The 19,273-nt window shown below is 46.7% G+C and overlaps 1 protein-coding gene across 1 annotated transcript in view; it reads right to left on the reverse strand.

Annotated features, from left to right (window-relative positions):
- The window catches only part of LOC309543755 (uncharacterized protein), a 38,045-nt gene extending 21,253 nt beyond the window's left edge, over nt 1–16,792 (reverse strand). The window contains 7 exon segments of the mRNA XM_082276195.1: nt 11,593–12,554; nt 12,768–12,952; nt 14,347–14,488; nt 15,211–15,308; nt 15,425–15,548; nt 15,635–15,762; nt 16,770–16,792. Coding sequence (XP_082132321.1) covers nt 11,593–12,554; nt 12,768–12,952; nt 14,347–14,488; nt 15,211–15,308; nt 15,425–15,509 — 1,472 coding nt within the window. The 5' untranslated portion in view covers nt 15,510–15,548; nt 15,635–15,762; nt 16,770–16,792.
- Between the last annotated feature and the right edge of the window lie 2,481 nt (nt 16,793–19,273).

The raw sequence follows: 19,273 nt of genomic DNA on the forward strand, positions 1-19,273 counted from the left end.
CCGCTCCCCTCTGCCCGCACAGAGAGTGACCACTCCACTCTGCCCGCACATAGAGTGACCGCTCCACTCTGCCCGCACATAGAGTGACCGCTCCACTCTGCCCACACAGAGAGTGACCACTCCACTCTGCCCGCACATAGAGTGACCGCTCCACTCTGCCCACACAGAGAGTGACCACTCCACTCTGCTCGCACAGAGAGTGACCGCTCCACTCTGCCCGCACATAGAGTGACCGCTCCACTCTGCCTGCACATAGAGTGGCCGCACCACTCTGCCCGCACATAGAGTGACCGCTCCACTCTGCCTGCACATAGAGTGGCCGCTCCACTCTGCCCGCACATAGAGTGACCGCTCCACTCTGCCCGCACAGAGAGTGACCACTCCACTCTGCCCGCACATAGAGTGACCGCTCCACTCTGCCCGCACAGAGAGTGACTGCTCCACTCTGCCCACACAGAGAGTGACCGCTCCACTCTGCCCGCACATAGAGTGACCGCTCCACTCTGCCTGCACATAGAGTGGCCACTCCACTCTGCCCGCACAGAGAGTGACCGCTCCCCTCTGCCCGCACAGAGAGTGACCACTCCACTCTGCCCGCACAGAGAGTGACCGCTCCCCTCTGCCCGCACAGAGAGTGACCACTCCACTCTGCCCGCACATAGAGTGACCGCTCCACTCTGCCCGCACAGAGAGTGACCGCTCCACTCTGCCCGCACATAGAGTGACCGCTCCACTCTGCCCACACAGAGAGTGACCGCTCCACTCTGCCCACACAGAGAGTGACCGCTCCACTCTGCCCGCACATAGAGTGGCCGCTCCACTCTGCCCACACAGAGAGTGACTGCTCCTCTCTGCCCGCACAGAAAGTTAGGACCGGATTAACATAGGGACTATTGGAGCTGCAGCACCAGGCCCCCACCATAATATAGGCCCTGGCCGGCAAGGTCCATTATCACTGCTGTTTTCTGTCACTTGTAAACACAGAAGCCCGGATTCTGTGCTACAAGTGACAGCGGGCTGCTCCTTCAGAACCTCCCTGCATGTCCCTGGATTCAGGGACGGTGTACTGGCAGTCTAGCTCTACATTCAGTGTGACCGTCCAGCATAGTGTCAGTGAGAGTGAGAGGAGCAGAGCTGTCAAATCGGAGCTCTGATGTTGGGGATGGGCAGGCTAGATGTGGAGCTCCTCCTCCCTTTCATCCACAGCCAGTCAGCAGGCAGTATCGCACTCCTCCCCCGCCCCTCTCCAGCCCGCCACATTTGACTGGGAGCACCAGGGATGTAAATGCAAGGCAAGAAGGTATGACAGCAATTAGAGCAATGTCACATGTAATTCTGGTGGGCTGCAGTGTGTTCCGGATATCTGTGTGTTCAGGCAGTGTGCAGGTTACCGATCAGCCTCCTCTCCCCTCACTCCTTATGTTTTATCTCCCTGAGCTATACATTGCCTGATACACTGATAAGAAGACGCTGCAGCAACACCAGGAACAAATGACTGGTAACCATTTCAGCTTCCATTCAGCTAGTTTGAGCTGTGTGTGTGCTGCATGGGGTTTTTATTTTATTTTTGGAGCATTTACTGTTGGTTCAGGTTAGAAGCTTCAGAGACCCATTACCTGTTTACTGAACTGTTTGTAAGACAATTTTTATTTTGGAAATTGGATGTGCTGCTGTCTTCTGTCACTTTTACTGACTTGATCTTGCAGAGCTGGTTTAAATAGAGTGGAGCAGCCCTGCGATACCATACACTTTTACACCGGGTTCAGCTGTAAACTCAGTCCCTGACCATCTCTTGAATCAACCATATCTGCAATCTCTGACCATCTCCTATAGTATGTCTGCTGTCTCTGACCATCTCCTGTACCATGTCTGCGGTCTCTGACGATCTCTTGTACCATGTCTGCAGTCTCTGACAATCTCTTGTACTATATCTGCCGTCTCTGACCATCTCCTGTACCATGTCTGCAGTCTCTGACCATCTCTTGTACCATGTCTGCAGTCTCTGACAATCTCCTGTACCATGTCCGCACTCTCTGACCATCTCCTGTACCATGTCTGCACTCTCTGACCATCTCTTGTATCATGTCTGCACTCTCTGACAATCTCCTGTACTATGTCTGCAGTCTCTGACCATCTCCTGTACCATGTCTGCGGTCTCTGACGATCTCCTGTACCATGTCTGCAGTCTCTGACAATCTCCTGTACCATGTCCGCACTCTCTGACCATCTCCTGTACCATGTCTGCACTCTCTGACCATCTCTTGTACCATGTCCGCACTCTCTGACCATCTCCTGTACTATGTCTGCACTCTCTGACCATCTCCTGTATCATGTCTGCACTCTCTGACCATCTCCTGTACTATATCTGCAGTCTCTGACCATCTCCTGTACTATGTCTGCACTCTCTGACCATCTCCTGTACCATGTCTGCACTCTCTGACCATCTTCTGTACCATGTCTGCACTCTCTGACCATCTCCTGTACCATGTCTGCACTCTCTGACCATCTCCTGTACCATGTCTGCACTCTCTGACCATCTCCTGTACTATATCTGCAGTCTCTGACCATCTCCTGTACCATGTCTGCAGTCTTTGACCATCCCCTGTACCATGTCTGCAGTCTCTGACCATCCCCTGTACCATGTCTGCAGTCTCTGACCATCTCCTGTACCATGTCTGCAGTCTCTGACCATCTCCTGTATCATGTCTGCAGTCTCTGACCATCTCCTGTACCATGTCTGCACTCTCTGACCATCTCCTGTACCATGTCTGCAGTCTCTGACCATCTCCTGTAGTATGTCTGCAGTCTCTGATCATCTCCTGTACCATGTCTGCAGTCTCTGACCATCTCCTGTACCATGTCTGCAGTCTCTGACCATCTCCTGTAGCATGTCTGCAGTCTCTGACCATCTCCTGTACCATGTCTGCAGTCTCTGACCATCTCCTGTAGTATGTCTGCAGTCTCTGACCATCTCCTGTACCATGTCTGCACTCTCTGACCATCTCCTGTACCATGTCTGCACTCTCTGACCATCTCCTGTACCATGTCTGCAGTCTCTGACCATCTCCTGTAGTATGTCTGCACTCTGATCATCTCCTGTACCATGTCTGCACTCTGACCATCTCCTGTACCATGTCTGCACTCTGATCATCTCCTGTACCATGTCTGGTTTGCAGTCTCTCACCATCTCCTGTAGTGTCTCTCTGGTGTGTGAGTGATGTGAGGTGTATATGTTTTATACAGGCTGTGTGTGAGTGACATTACACAGACACACCCACACACAGAAAATAATATTCACACATATACTGACAAAATATAATACACACACAAAAATTACATGTATACAGTCATTACATACAGAAGAAAAAAAAAAAAATGGGTAATAGCCCTGCCCTATGCACGTAGCCTCCTCCTGAACCTTGCACCCTGCAAGTAGCCTCCTACTGAACCTGTGTATTACGCTGTCCTGAACCCAGCGCTCTGTATATTACTCTGCCCTGAACCCAGCGCTCTGTGTATTACGCTGTCCTGAACCCAGCGTTCTGTGTATTATGCTGTCCTAAACCCAGTGCTCTGTGTATTCCGCAGTCCTGAACCCAGCATTTTGTGTGTATTATGCTGTCCTGAACCCAGCACTCTGTGTATTACGCTGTCCTGAACCCAGCGCTCTGTGTATTACGCTGTCCTGAACCCAGCACTCTGTGTATTATGCTGTCCTGAACCCAGCGCTCTGTGTATTACGCTGTCCTGAACCCAGCGCTCTGTATATTACTCTGCCCTGAACCCAGCGCTCTGTGTATTACGCTGTCCTGAACCCAGCGTTCTGTGTATTATACTGTCCTAAACCCAGTGCTCTGTGTATTCCGCAGTCCTGAACCCAGCATTTTGTGTGTATTATGCTGTCCTGAACCCAGCACTCTGTGTATTACGCTGTCCTGAACCCAGCGCTCTGTGTATTACGCTGTCCTGAACCCAGCGCTCTGTGTATTACACTGTCCTGAACCCAGCGCTCTGTGTATTACGCTGTCCTGAACCCAGCACTCTGTGTATTACGCTGCCCTGAACCCAGCACTCTGTGTATTACGCTGTCCTGAACCCAGCACTCTGTGTATTACGCTGTCCTGAACCCAGCGCTCTGTGTATTACACTGTCCTGAACCCAGCGCTCTGTGTATTACGCTGTCCTGAACCCAGCACTCTGTGTATTATGCTGCCCTGAACCCAGCACTCTGTGTATTACGCTGTCCTGAACCCAGCACTCTGTGTATTACGCTGTCCTGAACCCAGCATTCTGTGTTTTACGTTGTCCTGAACCCAGCTCCCTATGTATTATGCTGTCCTGAACCCAGCACTCTGTGTATTACGCTGTGTTGAACCCAGCATTCTGTGTATTACTCTCTCCTGACCTTAACCCTGTGCTTGTGTGTTATGCATTCCTGGTTTTATTTAACAATGTTTCTTTAGGACCCTCCCCATGTACAATTTGGCCACACCCACCCAATGATGTGACCCTGGGCCCAGCCGCCCAAAAAGAACAGGCCATGCATGGAAAGCAATGGGCCGACAGGGAGAGGTCTCCCCTGGCCTGACCGGTTCTGCATTCCGCATGGATCACCTGGGCCGGGTGGTGGGATTAATAATGGGCACTGCGGGCAGTCCTAATGGAAGCCAGGTATTCAGCTTCTGTAATGTTGTGTTAGCTCTGCACAGCTGCGCCCTTCAACCTCACTTCAGGGCGCACCTCGTACACTGATGCAGGGCTCTTATGGAAGCCTGGGACTTCCATAGCATTTGGCCTGCGCACGCCGACACACAACCCTTAAGGCCCACCAAAATCCCCAGCACCAGGCCCATATTGCTCTTAATCCGGCCCTGCAGAGAGTGACCGCTCCACCCTGCCCACACAGAGAGTGACCGCTCCACTCTGCCCGCACAGAGAGAGAGAGAGAGAGAGAGACTGCTCCACCCTGCCCGCACAGAGAGTGACCGCTCCACTCTGCCCACACAGAGAGAGAGAGTGACCGCTCCACCCTGCCCGCACAGAGAGTGACCGCTCCACCCTGCCCACACAGAGAGTGACCGCTCCACTCTGCCCGCACAGAGAGAGAGAGTGACCGCTCCACCCTGCCCGCACAGAGAGTGACCGCTCCACCCTGCCCACACAGAGAGTGACCGCTCCACCCTGCCCACACAGAGAGTGACCGCTCCACTCTGCCCGCACAGAGAGAGACCGCTCCACTCTGCCCACACAGAGAGAGAGAGTGACCGCTCCACCCTGCCCGCACAGAGAGTGACCGCTCCACTCTGCCCACACAGAGAGAGAGAGAGAGAGAGAGAGAGACTGCTCCACACTGCCTGCACAGAGAGACAGACTGCTCCACAGAGAAACTGCAATGTGGAGCGGTCCCTCTCCCTGTGCCGGCAATGTGGAGTGGTCTCTCTCTCTCTATCTGTTCAAGCAAGGTGGAGCGGTCTCTATCTGTGCAGGCAAAGTGGAGCAGTCTCTTTCTCTCTGTGAAGGCAATGTGGAGCAGTCTCTCCCTTGCTGTGCAGGCAATGTGGAGCGATTTTTCTCTCTATGCATGCAATGTGGATCAGTCTCTCTCGCGCTCTCTCTCTCTCTGTGCAGATGATATGGAGCGGTCTCTCTCTCTGTGCAGGCAATGTGGAGCTGTCTCTCTCTTTGTGCAGGCAATGTGGGGTTGTCTCTCTCTCTCTGCGGGCAATGTGGGGTTGTCTCTCTCTCTCTCTCTCTGTGTGGGCAATGTGGAGCAGTCTCTCTCTATCTCTCTGTGAGGGAAATGTGGTGCAGATGGATGGGGAGCCGATTCGGTGGTTCAATGGGCCACTCGACTGGACTTGCCCCCCAGACCTAAGGCTGCCTCCCCTGCTTAGAACCCCCAAACATGAAATATATTCCAAAAGCAGAGACCCTGGGGAATAAATTGGGGATTTTTTTGCCACATCAAATTTTCAGGAAATAATACACAAATTTGAATGCACATGAATACAATAGAATACCCATTTTATCGGTAAGATATAAAATATAATGTTGTGGCAAGTAAATTTATACCAAAAATGTGAAGAATAAAAATTGCACACGCCTGTGACAAACTACGGAGCCTAAAATTATCCATAGGTGTCCCTTATAAAAGCCTTTCTAGGTTTACAGCTTATCGGTAAATGTGATCTCTGCTGGTAGAATTCTTCTCTCACACTGATGTTCATGGCGATACCTCACATGGACGGCGATACCTCACATGGATGGCGATACCTCACATGGATGGCGATACCTCACATGGACGGCGATACCTCACATGGACGGCGATACCTCACATGGACGGCGATACCTCACATGGATGGCGATACCACACATTAGGGATGCACAGAAATGAAAATTCCAGGCCGAAACAGAAAATGCAGGATGCCCTTGGCCAAAAACCGAAAATGACTTCCCCCCCCCCCCCAAATTATTAAAAAATAGATAGAAGAGGGGCATACACCAGAAACAGGCAGCGACGTACACCTGTAGCTGCCACCCTGTCGCAGTATATGTACAGTGACGGGTTGGCAAGTGGTTAATTTAATTACCAATGGTATTTGTATTATGCAGCATGAGGGGGTTGAGGTATTGCCACTGCTGGTCACTGAAGCCGGTGACAGTTAATTAACCCCTTTGTGCTGCATTAGTGCAACCAGTGGTAATTAACTGCCACTGGTCGGTCACTAATGCATCAGTGACCAGCAGTGGCAATACATTAACCCCCTCATGCTGCACAATACAAATATCATTGGTAACCCTGCCTCAGCCCCCCCCCCCCCTCAATGATGGCAATCTCCTTACTTGTCGGCACCTCCATGCCACAGGCAGGCAAACTCTCCGCTCCTCCTGTGTCCTTCCTTTCAAAAGTCCCACCTTTGGCCGGCGGCCCACCTCCCGGTGATGTCACTACTACGACTATGTGTATTAATGAACTAACGCACCTAACACACTAAAAGCTATAACTAAGTGAGCCCTTCACTTCCCTGTCAGCGGAGATACCCGCCTGATAGGGAAGTGAAGGGCTCACTTAGTTATAGGTATTAGCGGCCGCTCGCCCGCCCGGCCGGTGTGTTAGTTCATTCATACACACAGTCATAGTAGTGACATCACCGGGAGGCGAGCCACTAGCCAGAGGCAGGACTTTAGAAACCTGCGCTGCGCCCGCGGCGGCCATCATTAATTTCGGCATCTTTAACCCATTTTCGCCCGAAATGGAATAGGCCCATTTTCAGCCGAAAATTTTGGTTGCCGAAAATTCAGTGCACCACTACCTCACATGGATGGCGATACCTCACATGGATGGCCATACATCACATACCTTTACATTTTTGCTACCACAAGGAACATCCCTTGTGATAGCTTTGTCAGGGACAGATACTCTTTATGGAGAAATCCAGGGTCTATCTGATCCCTCCTCTGCCTCCAAGTTAGCTGATCCAACAGAGCCCTAAAAATTGAATTGATGGAATCCTCGCCATGAGTCTGCTTTATCCGCATCCCATCCAAGACATATGTATCTCACAAAAGTAAGTACATCCCTCACATTTATGTAAATATTTTATTCTATCTTTTCATGTGACAACACTGAAGAAATGACACTTTGCTACAATGTAAAGTAGTGAGTGTACAGCTTGTATAACAGTGTAAATTTGCTGTCCCCTCAAAATAACTCAACACACAGCCATTAATGTCTAAACCACAGGCAACAAAAGTGAGTACACCCCTAAGTGACAATGTCCAAATTGGGCCCAAAGTGTCAATATTTTGTGTGGCCACCATTATTTTCCAGCACTGCCTTAACCCCCTTGGGCATGGAGTTCACCAGAGCTTCACAGGTTGCCACTGGAGTCCTCTTCCACTTCTCCATGATGACATCACAAAGCTGGTGGATGTTAGAGACCTTGCGCTCCTCCACCTTCCGTGAGGATCCCCCACAGATGCTCAATAGGGTTTAGGTCTGGAGACAGTAATAAGATATATTCAGTAAAAAAGTACATGGCCGTCACTAAATGTTACATCTAAGTGAAGAGAGGAAATATCTATACCTACACGAACCTTATGATATATACCAACTTATCCTTATATATGTATGATGTACATGAGTGAAATTAGTAGGAGACATTGATCTCCTGTGTACGAGCTGAGCTCAGTTTGGGGTCAGTTTCCTCATTTTATTGAGATCTGGTTTTAGATAAATCAATAAATGTTATTTTAGGATAAATCCATGTAGTTGTTATCTGTCTCATGCTGTGCCCTTAAAGTCCACACATATGACAGTGGTTCCTTGTGAACATCTGTAGGTTCCCATTTCTCTGATCAGATAGGATGTTGGAACTCTCATGTTGGCTCTGGTTTTTCTTCTCCTATCCAAGTTCTCCAAATAAAACATAAAAACACATCCCCTAGACTGGTCATTGGAGACAACGAGCGGAAGAGTGTGTGCACCTGGCTGTGTGAAAATACCCTGTATCTGGCTGTGGAGTAATCAGTGGGAGGCCCGGGTACACCAATATCCAAGCGGCTCCTGCAGGGGTACCGCTACGCAGAAAGCAAACCTTGCTTCAACAAACAGTTCTCTCCTCAGGACAGAAAAGAAGACAAAGGTAGGCGACTGCACCAAACTTTGATAAGATGCTGCAATGCACATCGATCACCCAGAGAGCAGAGTCCTCTCCATAGGTTTTCCTTTTGGTTACTCCCTAGCAGCCCGCATGGCGTCTGCTCCCTTCTGCTGACCTCAAGCCAAACATACTCACGTGTCCCGGACCTCTTCCACAGGGCAATCGAAGCATCCGCAGGGCGACCCGGATCCCAGAGGCAGGAACACAACTGCTATATCTGGGTTGGGCACGCTTAGGAGACATGTGCAGAATGGAAACATTTGTTTCGTTTCGGATAGATTCATTATGTTACTAATTTCATTTCATTCTGGAATTTGGAATTCTTTTAGTTTGGTTTTGGAATTTGTTTAGTTTTTGTTAAATTTATTTTCCTTTTCGCTAAAATTTGTTTAGTTTATTAATCTAAAGAATTTATCAGAACGATCAGAATTCCGATTGGTCGAGAAACAATCGACTGATTGGAATTCTGAGTGAAGAAATAGCTGGTTGTTAAGCAGGGGGCTGGGAAGCCGGCCGCCCGCATCCTTACCAACCGACGACTCATCAGCCGTCAGTGGGCTTCCCCAATGACAGATGAATGGAAAGAAAAGAATGCCGACATTGCCCGGCAATAGAAAATGTTTAAAAAAATGACAAGGGGTCTCCCCCCGCCCCCCAGGCTATACCAGGACCATGCCAAAATGTAAAAAAAAAATAATTGACGTGGGGTCCCCCAAAATAAATATCAGACCTTTACCTGAGCATGCAGTTCGGCAAGTCAGAAAAGGGGGGAAGAGCAAGACCCCCCCTCCTAACCCATACCAGACCCCATACCATTTTGTTGATGGGGACAAGGGCCTCTTCCCCACAACCGTGGCCTGTGCTTGTGGTGGTCTGCAGGCAGGGGGCTTGTCGTTTTCTGAAAGCCCCTTTTACCAAGGGACCCCCCCCCCATGTGAATGAGTATCAGGACCATAGTACCTGTACCTATTCACCAAAAAAGTGTCAAAAAGTAATAAAAACACACACACAATTTTTGAAAAATCCTTTATTATAAAATAAAAACCAGCGTCCCCCGATGTAGATCCGTCATCAATCACAAAGCCCGCCGCACCCGGAAAAATAAATAAATAGAGAAGCTCTCGCCATCATGGAGACCCTCTGCCTACTGCAGGCTCCCCGTTTCACATATTTTATAAAGGTAAGGGGCGGGGCCACCTGTCTACATCACCTGGTGGCACCGCCCTTTCTGACGTCAGGGACCCAGCATGCACCGATCCATGAGGCCAGAAGGGGCAGTGCCTCCAGGTGATGTAGACAGATGACCCCGCCCTTTTCCTATGTATGGAGGAGGAGCCTGCAGTAGGTTTTTTTAAATAAAGGATTTTTCAAAATTTGTGTGTGTTTTTATTACTTTTTGACAATTTTTGGTGAATAGGTACGGGTAAAATGTTCCCGATACTCATTCACATGGGGGGGGGGGGCGGGATCTGGGGGCCCCCTTGGTAAAAGAGGCTTTCATATTATGACAAGCCCCCTGCCTGCACCTGCAGACCCCCACAAGCACAGGCCACGGTTGTGGGGAAGATGCCCTTGTCTCCATCAACATGGGGACAAGGTGCTTCGGGGTGGGGGGGCATAGCTTACCCAAAGCACCCACCCCCCCCATGTTGAGGACTTGTGGCCTGGTATGGTTGATCGTTTTTTTGTCTGATCCGAATTTGAATCATTCTGAAAAGTTGGAATTTCGTTAGAAAACAAATAAACAAAACCAATTTTAACAGATTTCAACAAAATTCATTACAATTTCATTTGGAGATTTGGATACATCCGAATCTAGGAATAACCAAAAATTTGTTGGAATTTGTTTTTGCACCGAAACGGATTTCACGTGTCTAACACTTAATGGCCACCCGCTAACAGCTGGGCTCCCAGCCAATGCAAATGGCCGCCGATGGCAGGGCCCACTCTCCAGGCATGGATCCTCTACATATGTGTGCCATAACACCACCCTGCTGATAGCTGGGGACTCAATAACCACTCGGGACATCCTGGAAGACTTCTGGATACCAAAGGAAGCTCCTGACATCCCGCACAGCTGCCCAGCACCAGACCCGCCCACCAATGCTTCCAATAGGTAGGAAAACTTCATACAAAAATGGTCCTATAAGTCAGTGGTTCTCAAATCCGGTCCTCGGGACCCACTAACAGGCCAGATTTTAAGTATTACCTTGGGGGATGCAGACTAGAATACTGCAATCACTGAGAAGCAAATGAGATCACCTGTGATGTAATTTAGTTATCTTGCAAACCTGGCCTGTTGGTGGGTCCCGAGGACCGGATTTGAGAACCACTGCTATAAGTGAGGAGGACAAAAAAGGAACGCAGCCATTGGCTTATCCTGAACATTTATGGGGTGGGGTCTCATGGGGGAGGAACGAGGGCGGGGCTACCCAAACGTATGCTGCCATTGACATCTGTCAGGAAAGCACATTATGGCCACCAGATGGAATTGACCTTTATAGGAAATCCCAATTCACCATGACTGGGGGAATGCGGGTCACATTTCATCAGCACATTTATAACAACCAGATCTGTAAGTGTTTGTGAAATCTTCCCGCACAAAATGTACTCAGCCAATGAAAGGTAAGGACTCCATTTTTATTTTTCTCCTGCTATCAATTGCCAACACGAGACAACACTTCATCCATGTCTTTGGTGATCTCTGATCTCCTTATGAAGTGTTTCTTACATGATGAAGATCAGCCATGGAGTATATCTGACGTGTATATCAGGGTGTGCTTCTTCCCCATATGTCCACCAACATTCATATAGAAGACATTTCCCGCACTCAAGGCACTAATACACCTCCAGGGTTGTGTGGGACCCCTGATGAACAGGAAGACAGGACTTCAGTGAGGAACATTTCCCTCACTCAGGACAGGAATACGGCTTCTCCCCCGTGTGAGATCTCTGATGCTTGGAAAGATTGGACTTCTCTGAAAAACATTTCCCGCACTCAGGACAGGAATATGGCTTCTCACCAGTGTGCAATCTCTGATGCTTGGAAAGATTGGACTTCTCTGAAAAACATTTCCCGCACTCGGGACAGGAATATGGCTTCTCACCAGTGTGGAATCTCTGATGTGTGGAAAGATAGGACTTCTGTGAAAAACATTTCCCGCACTCAGGACAGGAATACGGCTTCTCACCAGTGTGAGATCTCTGATGTCTGTAAAGAGTGTACTTCTTTGAAAAACATTTCCCGCACTCAGGACAGGAATACGGCTTCTCACCAGTGTGTGATCTCTGATGTGTGGAAAGATGGGACTTCTGTGAAAAACATTTCCCGCACTCAGGACAGGAATAAGACTTATCGCCAGTGTGAGATCTCTGATGACTGTAAAGAGTGGACTTCTGTGAAAAACATTTCCCGCACTCAGGACAGGAATACGGCTTCTCTCCCGCGTGCGATCTCTGATGTGTGGAAAGATGTGACTTGCATGAAAAACATTTCCCGCACTCAGAACAATAATATGGCTTTTCCCCCGTGTGCAATCTCTGATGTGTGGAAACATATGACTTATGTGAAAAACATTTTCCACACTCAGGACAAGAATAAAGCTTCTCACCAGTGTGTGAGCTCTGATGATTGTGAAGACTAGACTTCTGTGTAAAACATTTCCCGCACTCAAGACAGGAATATGGCTTCTCCCCCGTGTGAAATCTCTGATGTCTGGAAAGATCGGACTTCTGTGCAAAACATTTCCCGCACTCAGGACAGGAATACGGCTTCTCACCAGTGTGAGATCTTTTATGCACATGAAGATTGGATTTAAAACTGAAACACTTCCCGCACTCAGCACAGGAGAACCTCTTATCTGTTGTAAGGACGGCACCGTCCCTCACAGTCTGAGGTTCCTCAGGAAAAGAGGAATACGATGGCCCGGCACTGTCCCTCACAGTCTGAGGTTCCTCAGGAAAAGAGGAATACAATGGCCCGGCACCCTCCCTCACAGTCTTGGGTTTCTCAGGAAAAGAGGAATACGATGGTCCCGCACTGTCCCTCACAGTCTGAGGTTCCTCAGGAAAAGAGGAATACGATGGTCTGGCAATGTCCCTCACAGTCTGAGGTTCCTCAGGATAAGAGGAATACGATGGTCCATCTACACTGTGTGGTGCCGGGTGGACATTTGAGGTAGCCGGGTTTTCTCCTGGACTATACTGTGTGATGTCCTCATCTTCTACTTTACAGTCTGGAGACAAAGTGAGACAATCCTCTGAGGTTTTCCTCATCTCCCATCCATCTACTAAAATAGAAATATAAAGATTATTACTAGACATGAGCAGATTGGTTCCCCTAAACCAGGACTCCACCCACATCAGACAGCTTTGTCTCTGAGGATCTTACAATTCCCCCCTCAAGGTAACTAGTAAATGGGTCCTCTGATCTCCTACCAGTTCATTTCTTTATTCATGGACCTTAGTCAGAGAGTGAGGAAACAATGAGAACTGTCTTTTATAGAAGTGACAGTGATGAGGGGATTATAGGACGAGTGTCCCCCTCCCCCTCTATCACTCATTGCCATCTTCCCAACATAAAAAGTCCCGCACTTCCTTATTTAGTCCATGATTTAGTCATGAATAACAGCGGGGCTGAGCCCCACCAGAGGTCAGAGAGTGAGGATGGGGGAGAACAACCACGATGGAGATTGGACTGATCCTGAAGACCATATATATCTTTGGGGAAGTCCAATCAGGATGCAACGCATCAGATGGGAGTGGTTTGAGGACATCATCACGTTAGGCGGAGTGCCCTCAAGTTACACTGAGACTGATGCTTGGGGAATCTGCAGTGATTGGGTGTATTCAATACTGGATTGCTTTTTTAACCTTGTGAGTGCTTTTCTTATCCATGTAATAAATATAACAGTGAGCACTATGGAGTCTCTTTATCTCTAGTAGCAGGAGCTGGCTACCTAAAGAGGAGGCTCCGCCTACATGTACCTGAAGGTGTGTCATTTCATGCTGGGTGTGTCCTCTTGGTATGGAGCAATGGGGTCCATCTGAAGAGGTGAGAGTACACCTGGAATTGCAGAGTGGCGCACTGTCAGCTTATTCTCCGTGACAAGAGAAGGGTGGATTTGTGGCTCATTCATGTTTACTGTGGATTGTAAAACTGTTTGCGACTGTTCACCAGTGTGCGTGTCTTTTCATGTCTTTTATTCAAGTTTTTGTGTGTAACAGTGTGTGCATTGTATAGATAGAATATACACGGCTCAAAAAAAAAAAAGAAAGGAACTCAGTGACTTGGGTGTGAGACTATACAGACATATCCCTCCACCCAACACAGCCAGCAAATAACAGAGCAAGTAACCCCGGGAGGATTGTTCTGTCAGAGATCTTGCTAGACCTGGGCATGGGGCAGAAGACCCAGGGGTCTAGGCTGAGCAACGTCTATGGTGAAAATCAACATTTTGCTACCAGCTGAACCCCAGAATCTTCATAAATCCAGTCTAGAGACATAAAATGTGTCTGCAGCACAGAGAAGGAAGATTATCCGAGAGAAATACAGGATGGGAAACACAGCACAGGAAAGTGACCAGGGGATTACAGGCTGATATCACCCAGCCCCCCCCCCCCTACTCTGGACCAATCAGTGAGCAGTATGGGTGGAGGAATGTATTTAGTGTTAATGACCCACCTGTGCTGATCTCTGTAGGAGTGTCCTCCTCTATAAATGTCCCCGTTATTCCATCCTCCTCCATAGACTGCTGATCATCCCTCACATACCTCTCTTCTTCTTCTGCTTTAACCTCAAATTCTATATCGATTGGATCTCCACTCTAAACCAAGAAAATGAAAGAATATCATCTGTAAAATATAAGATTATTATTGTGACATCACATAAAAATCCACACATTGTCTCCATGAGTCTGTGTTTTATAATCTCTGTCTCACCAACCTTGTAACAGTGAGGGATGGTGTGACCTTCCTGTGTGGAATCCCGGGAATACAGAGGACGGGGACATCTCTCTGGTGGGTTCCTGGTATTAGGTGGCTCCATCATATCCTTGTGTCCTTCTGAAAACTCCACCATCACTCCATACTCCTCATCCTCCTCTTTATACTCTTCTTTAACAACAATATTATCCTCCCCAAGGTTTCCACTCTGAATATATAATAAAACATTCATTGTAACAAACATGCTGTATATAAATCAGAATTACCAATAATTGACAATCATCTACCTGATGATGGTGGGGGATGGTGTGACCTTCCTGTGTGGAATCCCGGGAATACAGAGGACGGGGACATCTCTCTGGTGGCTTTCTGTAGCTGGATGACTCCACCATGGTGTCCTGGTACAGATCTTTGTGTTCTTTTAGAAACTCTGACTCCTCCATCACCCCATCCTCATCATCCTCCTCTTTTATCTCTTCTTTAACCCCAACTTTAGAATCTCTCAGGTTTCCACTCTGAATATATAATAAAAATGACATCAATGGTAACAATGCAGATAATGTACAGATCCTAATGATACTATCAGTGATTGTTCCTCATCTACCTGATGATGGTGGGGGATGGTGTGATCTTCCTGTGTGGAATCCCGGGAATACAGAGGACGGGGACTTCTCTCTGGTGGGTTCCCATTACTGGATCCATCTGTAGGAAACACACACACTTACTGAATACATTGTTTCTATGTGTTTATCAGATGATGGGGGATCTAGGTGGAGCCTCCGTACTGCTCTCTCCTTTACAATAAAGTCTCCTCTTACCCGGTGATGTGAGGGGCGGCTGATTCTCCATCATGACTTCCTTGTAGAGATCCTTGTGTCCTTCTAAATACTCCCACTCCTCCATGGAGAAATAGACAGTGACATCCTGACACCTTATAGGAACCTGACACACACAATGATACAGTCACCATCCAGACACATCCCTTGTCTGTTACTGGATAATGTCCCAGAATTCCCAGCACCGCTCACCTCTCCTCCATGATCTCTCTGGTGACTTCTAGAATCTTCTTTGTATTTCTCTATTCTATCAGGGAGGGAGGTGGAGGCAATGTGATGGTCATATGATCTCCAGACTTCACAGGAGGAAAACTCTAGATCTGAACACAAATAGTAAAATCAAATGAAACTCCCAGAATCCTCCTCACCTCACCATTCAGGTTTCCATTTGATTAAAGCCCCACCTCAGAATGAGGCATAATTTACCCCCACAGGACCCCCACACTGCGCAGGGTAAAAGCTTGTTGCAGGCATTCTGACATCATTACATACAACGCAGGACCAACAGACCCACTTTGCTAATGAGGATGCCAAGGATCCGCCCACATCCTAAGAGCATGAGAAAAAAAAGCCAGATGGATGGACATTGGGGGGAGGAGCTGTGAGGTCAGTGTGATGTCATCGGACATATAGACTCTGAATGGAGGGACATTTAGTTGGGGAGATTTGAGGGGACCTCTATATGAGGATCCTGTGCTAACCAAATCATTGTTCCCGGGTGCCTCCCACTTCTCCTAAAATGAAGAGTGAACTTTGACCTTTACCATACAGAAATATGTCAGGAATGTGTGAAAGTCATCTCTCATGTGAGCAGGTGACGTGCGGAGGAATGGAGTGTAAATAGCAGACAATTTTCTCCAGAGCTTCTAATGGTGGGGATGGATTTTGCTGCGTGTTGGTGCCACGTTTCCACCCCCCAGGGTCACTGCAGGGGTGGAGAAAAGCTGTGTAAGAGGATATGGAGGAGGGACGAGGCGGAGATCCAGAAATCAGGATAAAGGTCAGGACAAGCAACAGACGAACGCATCCAAGAGATGAAGCCGGGGTCACTACACAGAAAATCAATCCAAGGAAACAACAGGCAGGACGAGGCATAGCAAGAAGGAGCTCAGAGACAAATGAGAATATTGCTCAGCCAATGGGAGATTATCTCAGCATGACTTACATAATGAAGGAGATGAGGGGGAGGGGAGGTGACCATAGATACATGGAAATTCAGCTGGTTCAGCAGGGATCGCTCACATTTCCATCCATGTGTGGTCAGCTTTGGAAGAAAGATATATTAATCATCAACTGATCCCCTTGAAGGGGTTAATCTACTTATTACCTCTTCTGCCGCCAGATCCTGCAGTGTCTCCCTCTACGTTCTATGGAACGTCCTCTTTACCTAACACCACTTCCTGTCTGTATTCCATAGAGACTTCCTGTCTGTATTCCATAGAAACTTCCTGTCTGGGTAGAGGTGAGATCACCACCTTGTGGAGCTCAGAGGAACTGCAGCCCTGAGAACCGTCTGGTAGTGTGAACATGGCCTTGTGCTGTGTGTGTATGTACTGTATATCCTTCCCCTTTCTCTCCTCCCTGAGTGTGTATGAAGAGGCGGAGCTCCTGCTGGAACAGCGGTCGGAGGAGGAAGCCGAGTCTAGGAGGGAGACTGACAGAAAGCGCAGGGAATTGTATGCATAAGATATATAGAGAAACAACAGTTTCCCTTCCTTCACTTGGTGAGGTGGACACCTGGTGGGGTTTTTTTTTTTTTTTTTTTGGAGAAAGATGGAGAAGAGGAGGTTTATTTATAGATCGGGTTACCTACATATTGTAGGAAGAGAAGTCAAATAATATATTACCCCTCAAAAATTTAAATTATACTATGTAATATAATATGCTACATAAAAAAAGGGGTTTCCTCCCTCTTTGTACTCATATTTTTGGAGCCTTTTATTTATTTATTTATGTTTTTTTCCACTACAGTCACGTTTTTGATGATTTTTTTGCCACTGTTTAAGATATATAAATTTAGAATTGACACTTGGGGTGCTTAGGGTCGTTTTTTTTTTTTTTTTTTTGGAGTATAAACAATGTACAAGATTTATAAACATGTATATATGGTAGGCATGTGTTTAGATTTATTTACATATTATGAGGATGGTATTAAAATATTACTTTTGATCCCCCTCCTTTCTTATTATTTATTTTTAATATTTTAATTTTTTTTTTCATTACACAAGCTACATAAAGAAAAAAAGGGGTTTCCTCCCTCTTTGTACTCATATTTTTGGAGCCCCCTTTTTTTTCCCCAATATTTATGTTTTTGATGTTTTTTTTTTTTATTTCACTGCTTAAGATATATACATTTAGAATTGACACTTGGGGTGCTTAGGGTTTGGGGATTTCTTTTTTTTTTGGAGTATAAACAATGTACAATGTACAAGATTTATAAACATTGGGTATAAATACATTTTTTTTTTGACACTATAAAATTATTTGTATTATCCAGATAGGAAACCAAGAGATTCCCTTCTTTCACTTTTTTTTTTTTTTTTTTATGTTACTAGTATTAAAAATGCTCATCTCAACTTCCAATAATACACTAGCAGCGCTATCATAAGAAGAGAATAAAGTCTCTGTGATGGAATATAAAATGATGTGAGACAAGTTCATGCAGAGAGTCCACAGAATCAAAGAGTGCAGCTCCTCCACAACTGTACATTCAGATCCTAGAAAGCCTCCACCTCACCGCTGTGCACACACAATGGCAGTACACTTACCAGAGGCCGCTGGATAACAAGCCAATGTATATCTCAAACACAGGGATGTGTGGTCCACCAAAGACTTGAAAACCAGGAAGGGACTCTCGCCTCACACTTATACACAGGAATCGCTCCGCATATACCAGGTGCATGTGAATAAATCAATAACACGACATAGCGTGATACTGCATAACAATCCCCTTTATTCCAACACACAAATTCTTCAAATATTGCACTCACAGACAAATGGTAAGTAAAGCGTGTAAAACTGGGGTAAAACTTGTGTCCTGTCACTTCCCGCTGATGAATAGCTTGCCGCTCGGTACCTGGACGGTCAAACTACCTTATATTCACCTTATATCTATATTTAGACTTTTTATCATTACTTTGAGTGATTTATTTATTATTATCACTTTGGTTTAGAGCTGCACATTTACATATTTTTATATATTATGTATTATGTATATATTATGTATTGCTTTACAGATGTTTTCACTCCAGGATTAATTATTTTATTTATATAACCCTTGAAGGAATTGCTATTACTTTGAGAGATCTCCACCTATGTGACCATTACATCCTTGCAATTTATGCTTAGCATGTTCATTTTGAGTGGATTAACATATATTTTAATGCTTTATGATATATTTTTCCATTTCCTTATCCAAAAAGATCAATTTCCAGAGTTTGTTTTCTATACCTTTGTTTTGAAATTAGCCATGTAAAATAGATATTGAACAGGAATGGTTATTATGAGATGTTTCTCAGGGCTGCAGTTCCATTGAACTCCACAAGATGGAGACCTCACTTATACTCAGATAGGAAGTTTCTATGGAATACAGACAGGAAGTGATGTCAAGAACAGACAGGAAGTGATCTGGAATAAAGACAGGAAGTTCCGGGAGAGAGGTGAGTGGAAGGTAATAAGATCTTATTTTCTTCTTACCGTGTACTCCTGTAATTTTCTTCATTTTCCTAACTGTTGTTCCATGTACCAAGCAATGAGACAGAAGTAACAAATGATTGTAAATGTTATTGTTGAAATTGTTTAAAATTCCAATAAAAATTTAAAGTTGAAAAA

This window comes from Pelophylax lessonae, assembly GCF_965119305.1.
Source record: "Pelophylax lessonae genome assembly, contig: HAP1_SCAFFOLD_341, whole genome shotgun sequence".
Lineage (NCBI taxonomy): Eukaryota > Metazoa > Chordata > Amphibia > Anura > Ranidae > Pelophylax > Pelophylax lessonae.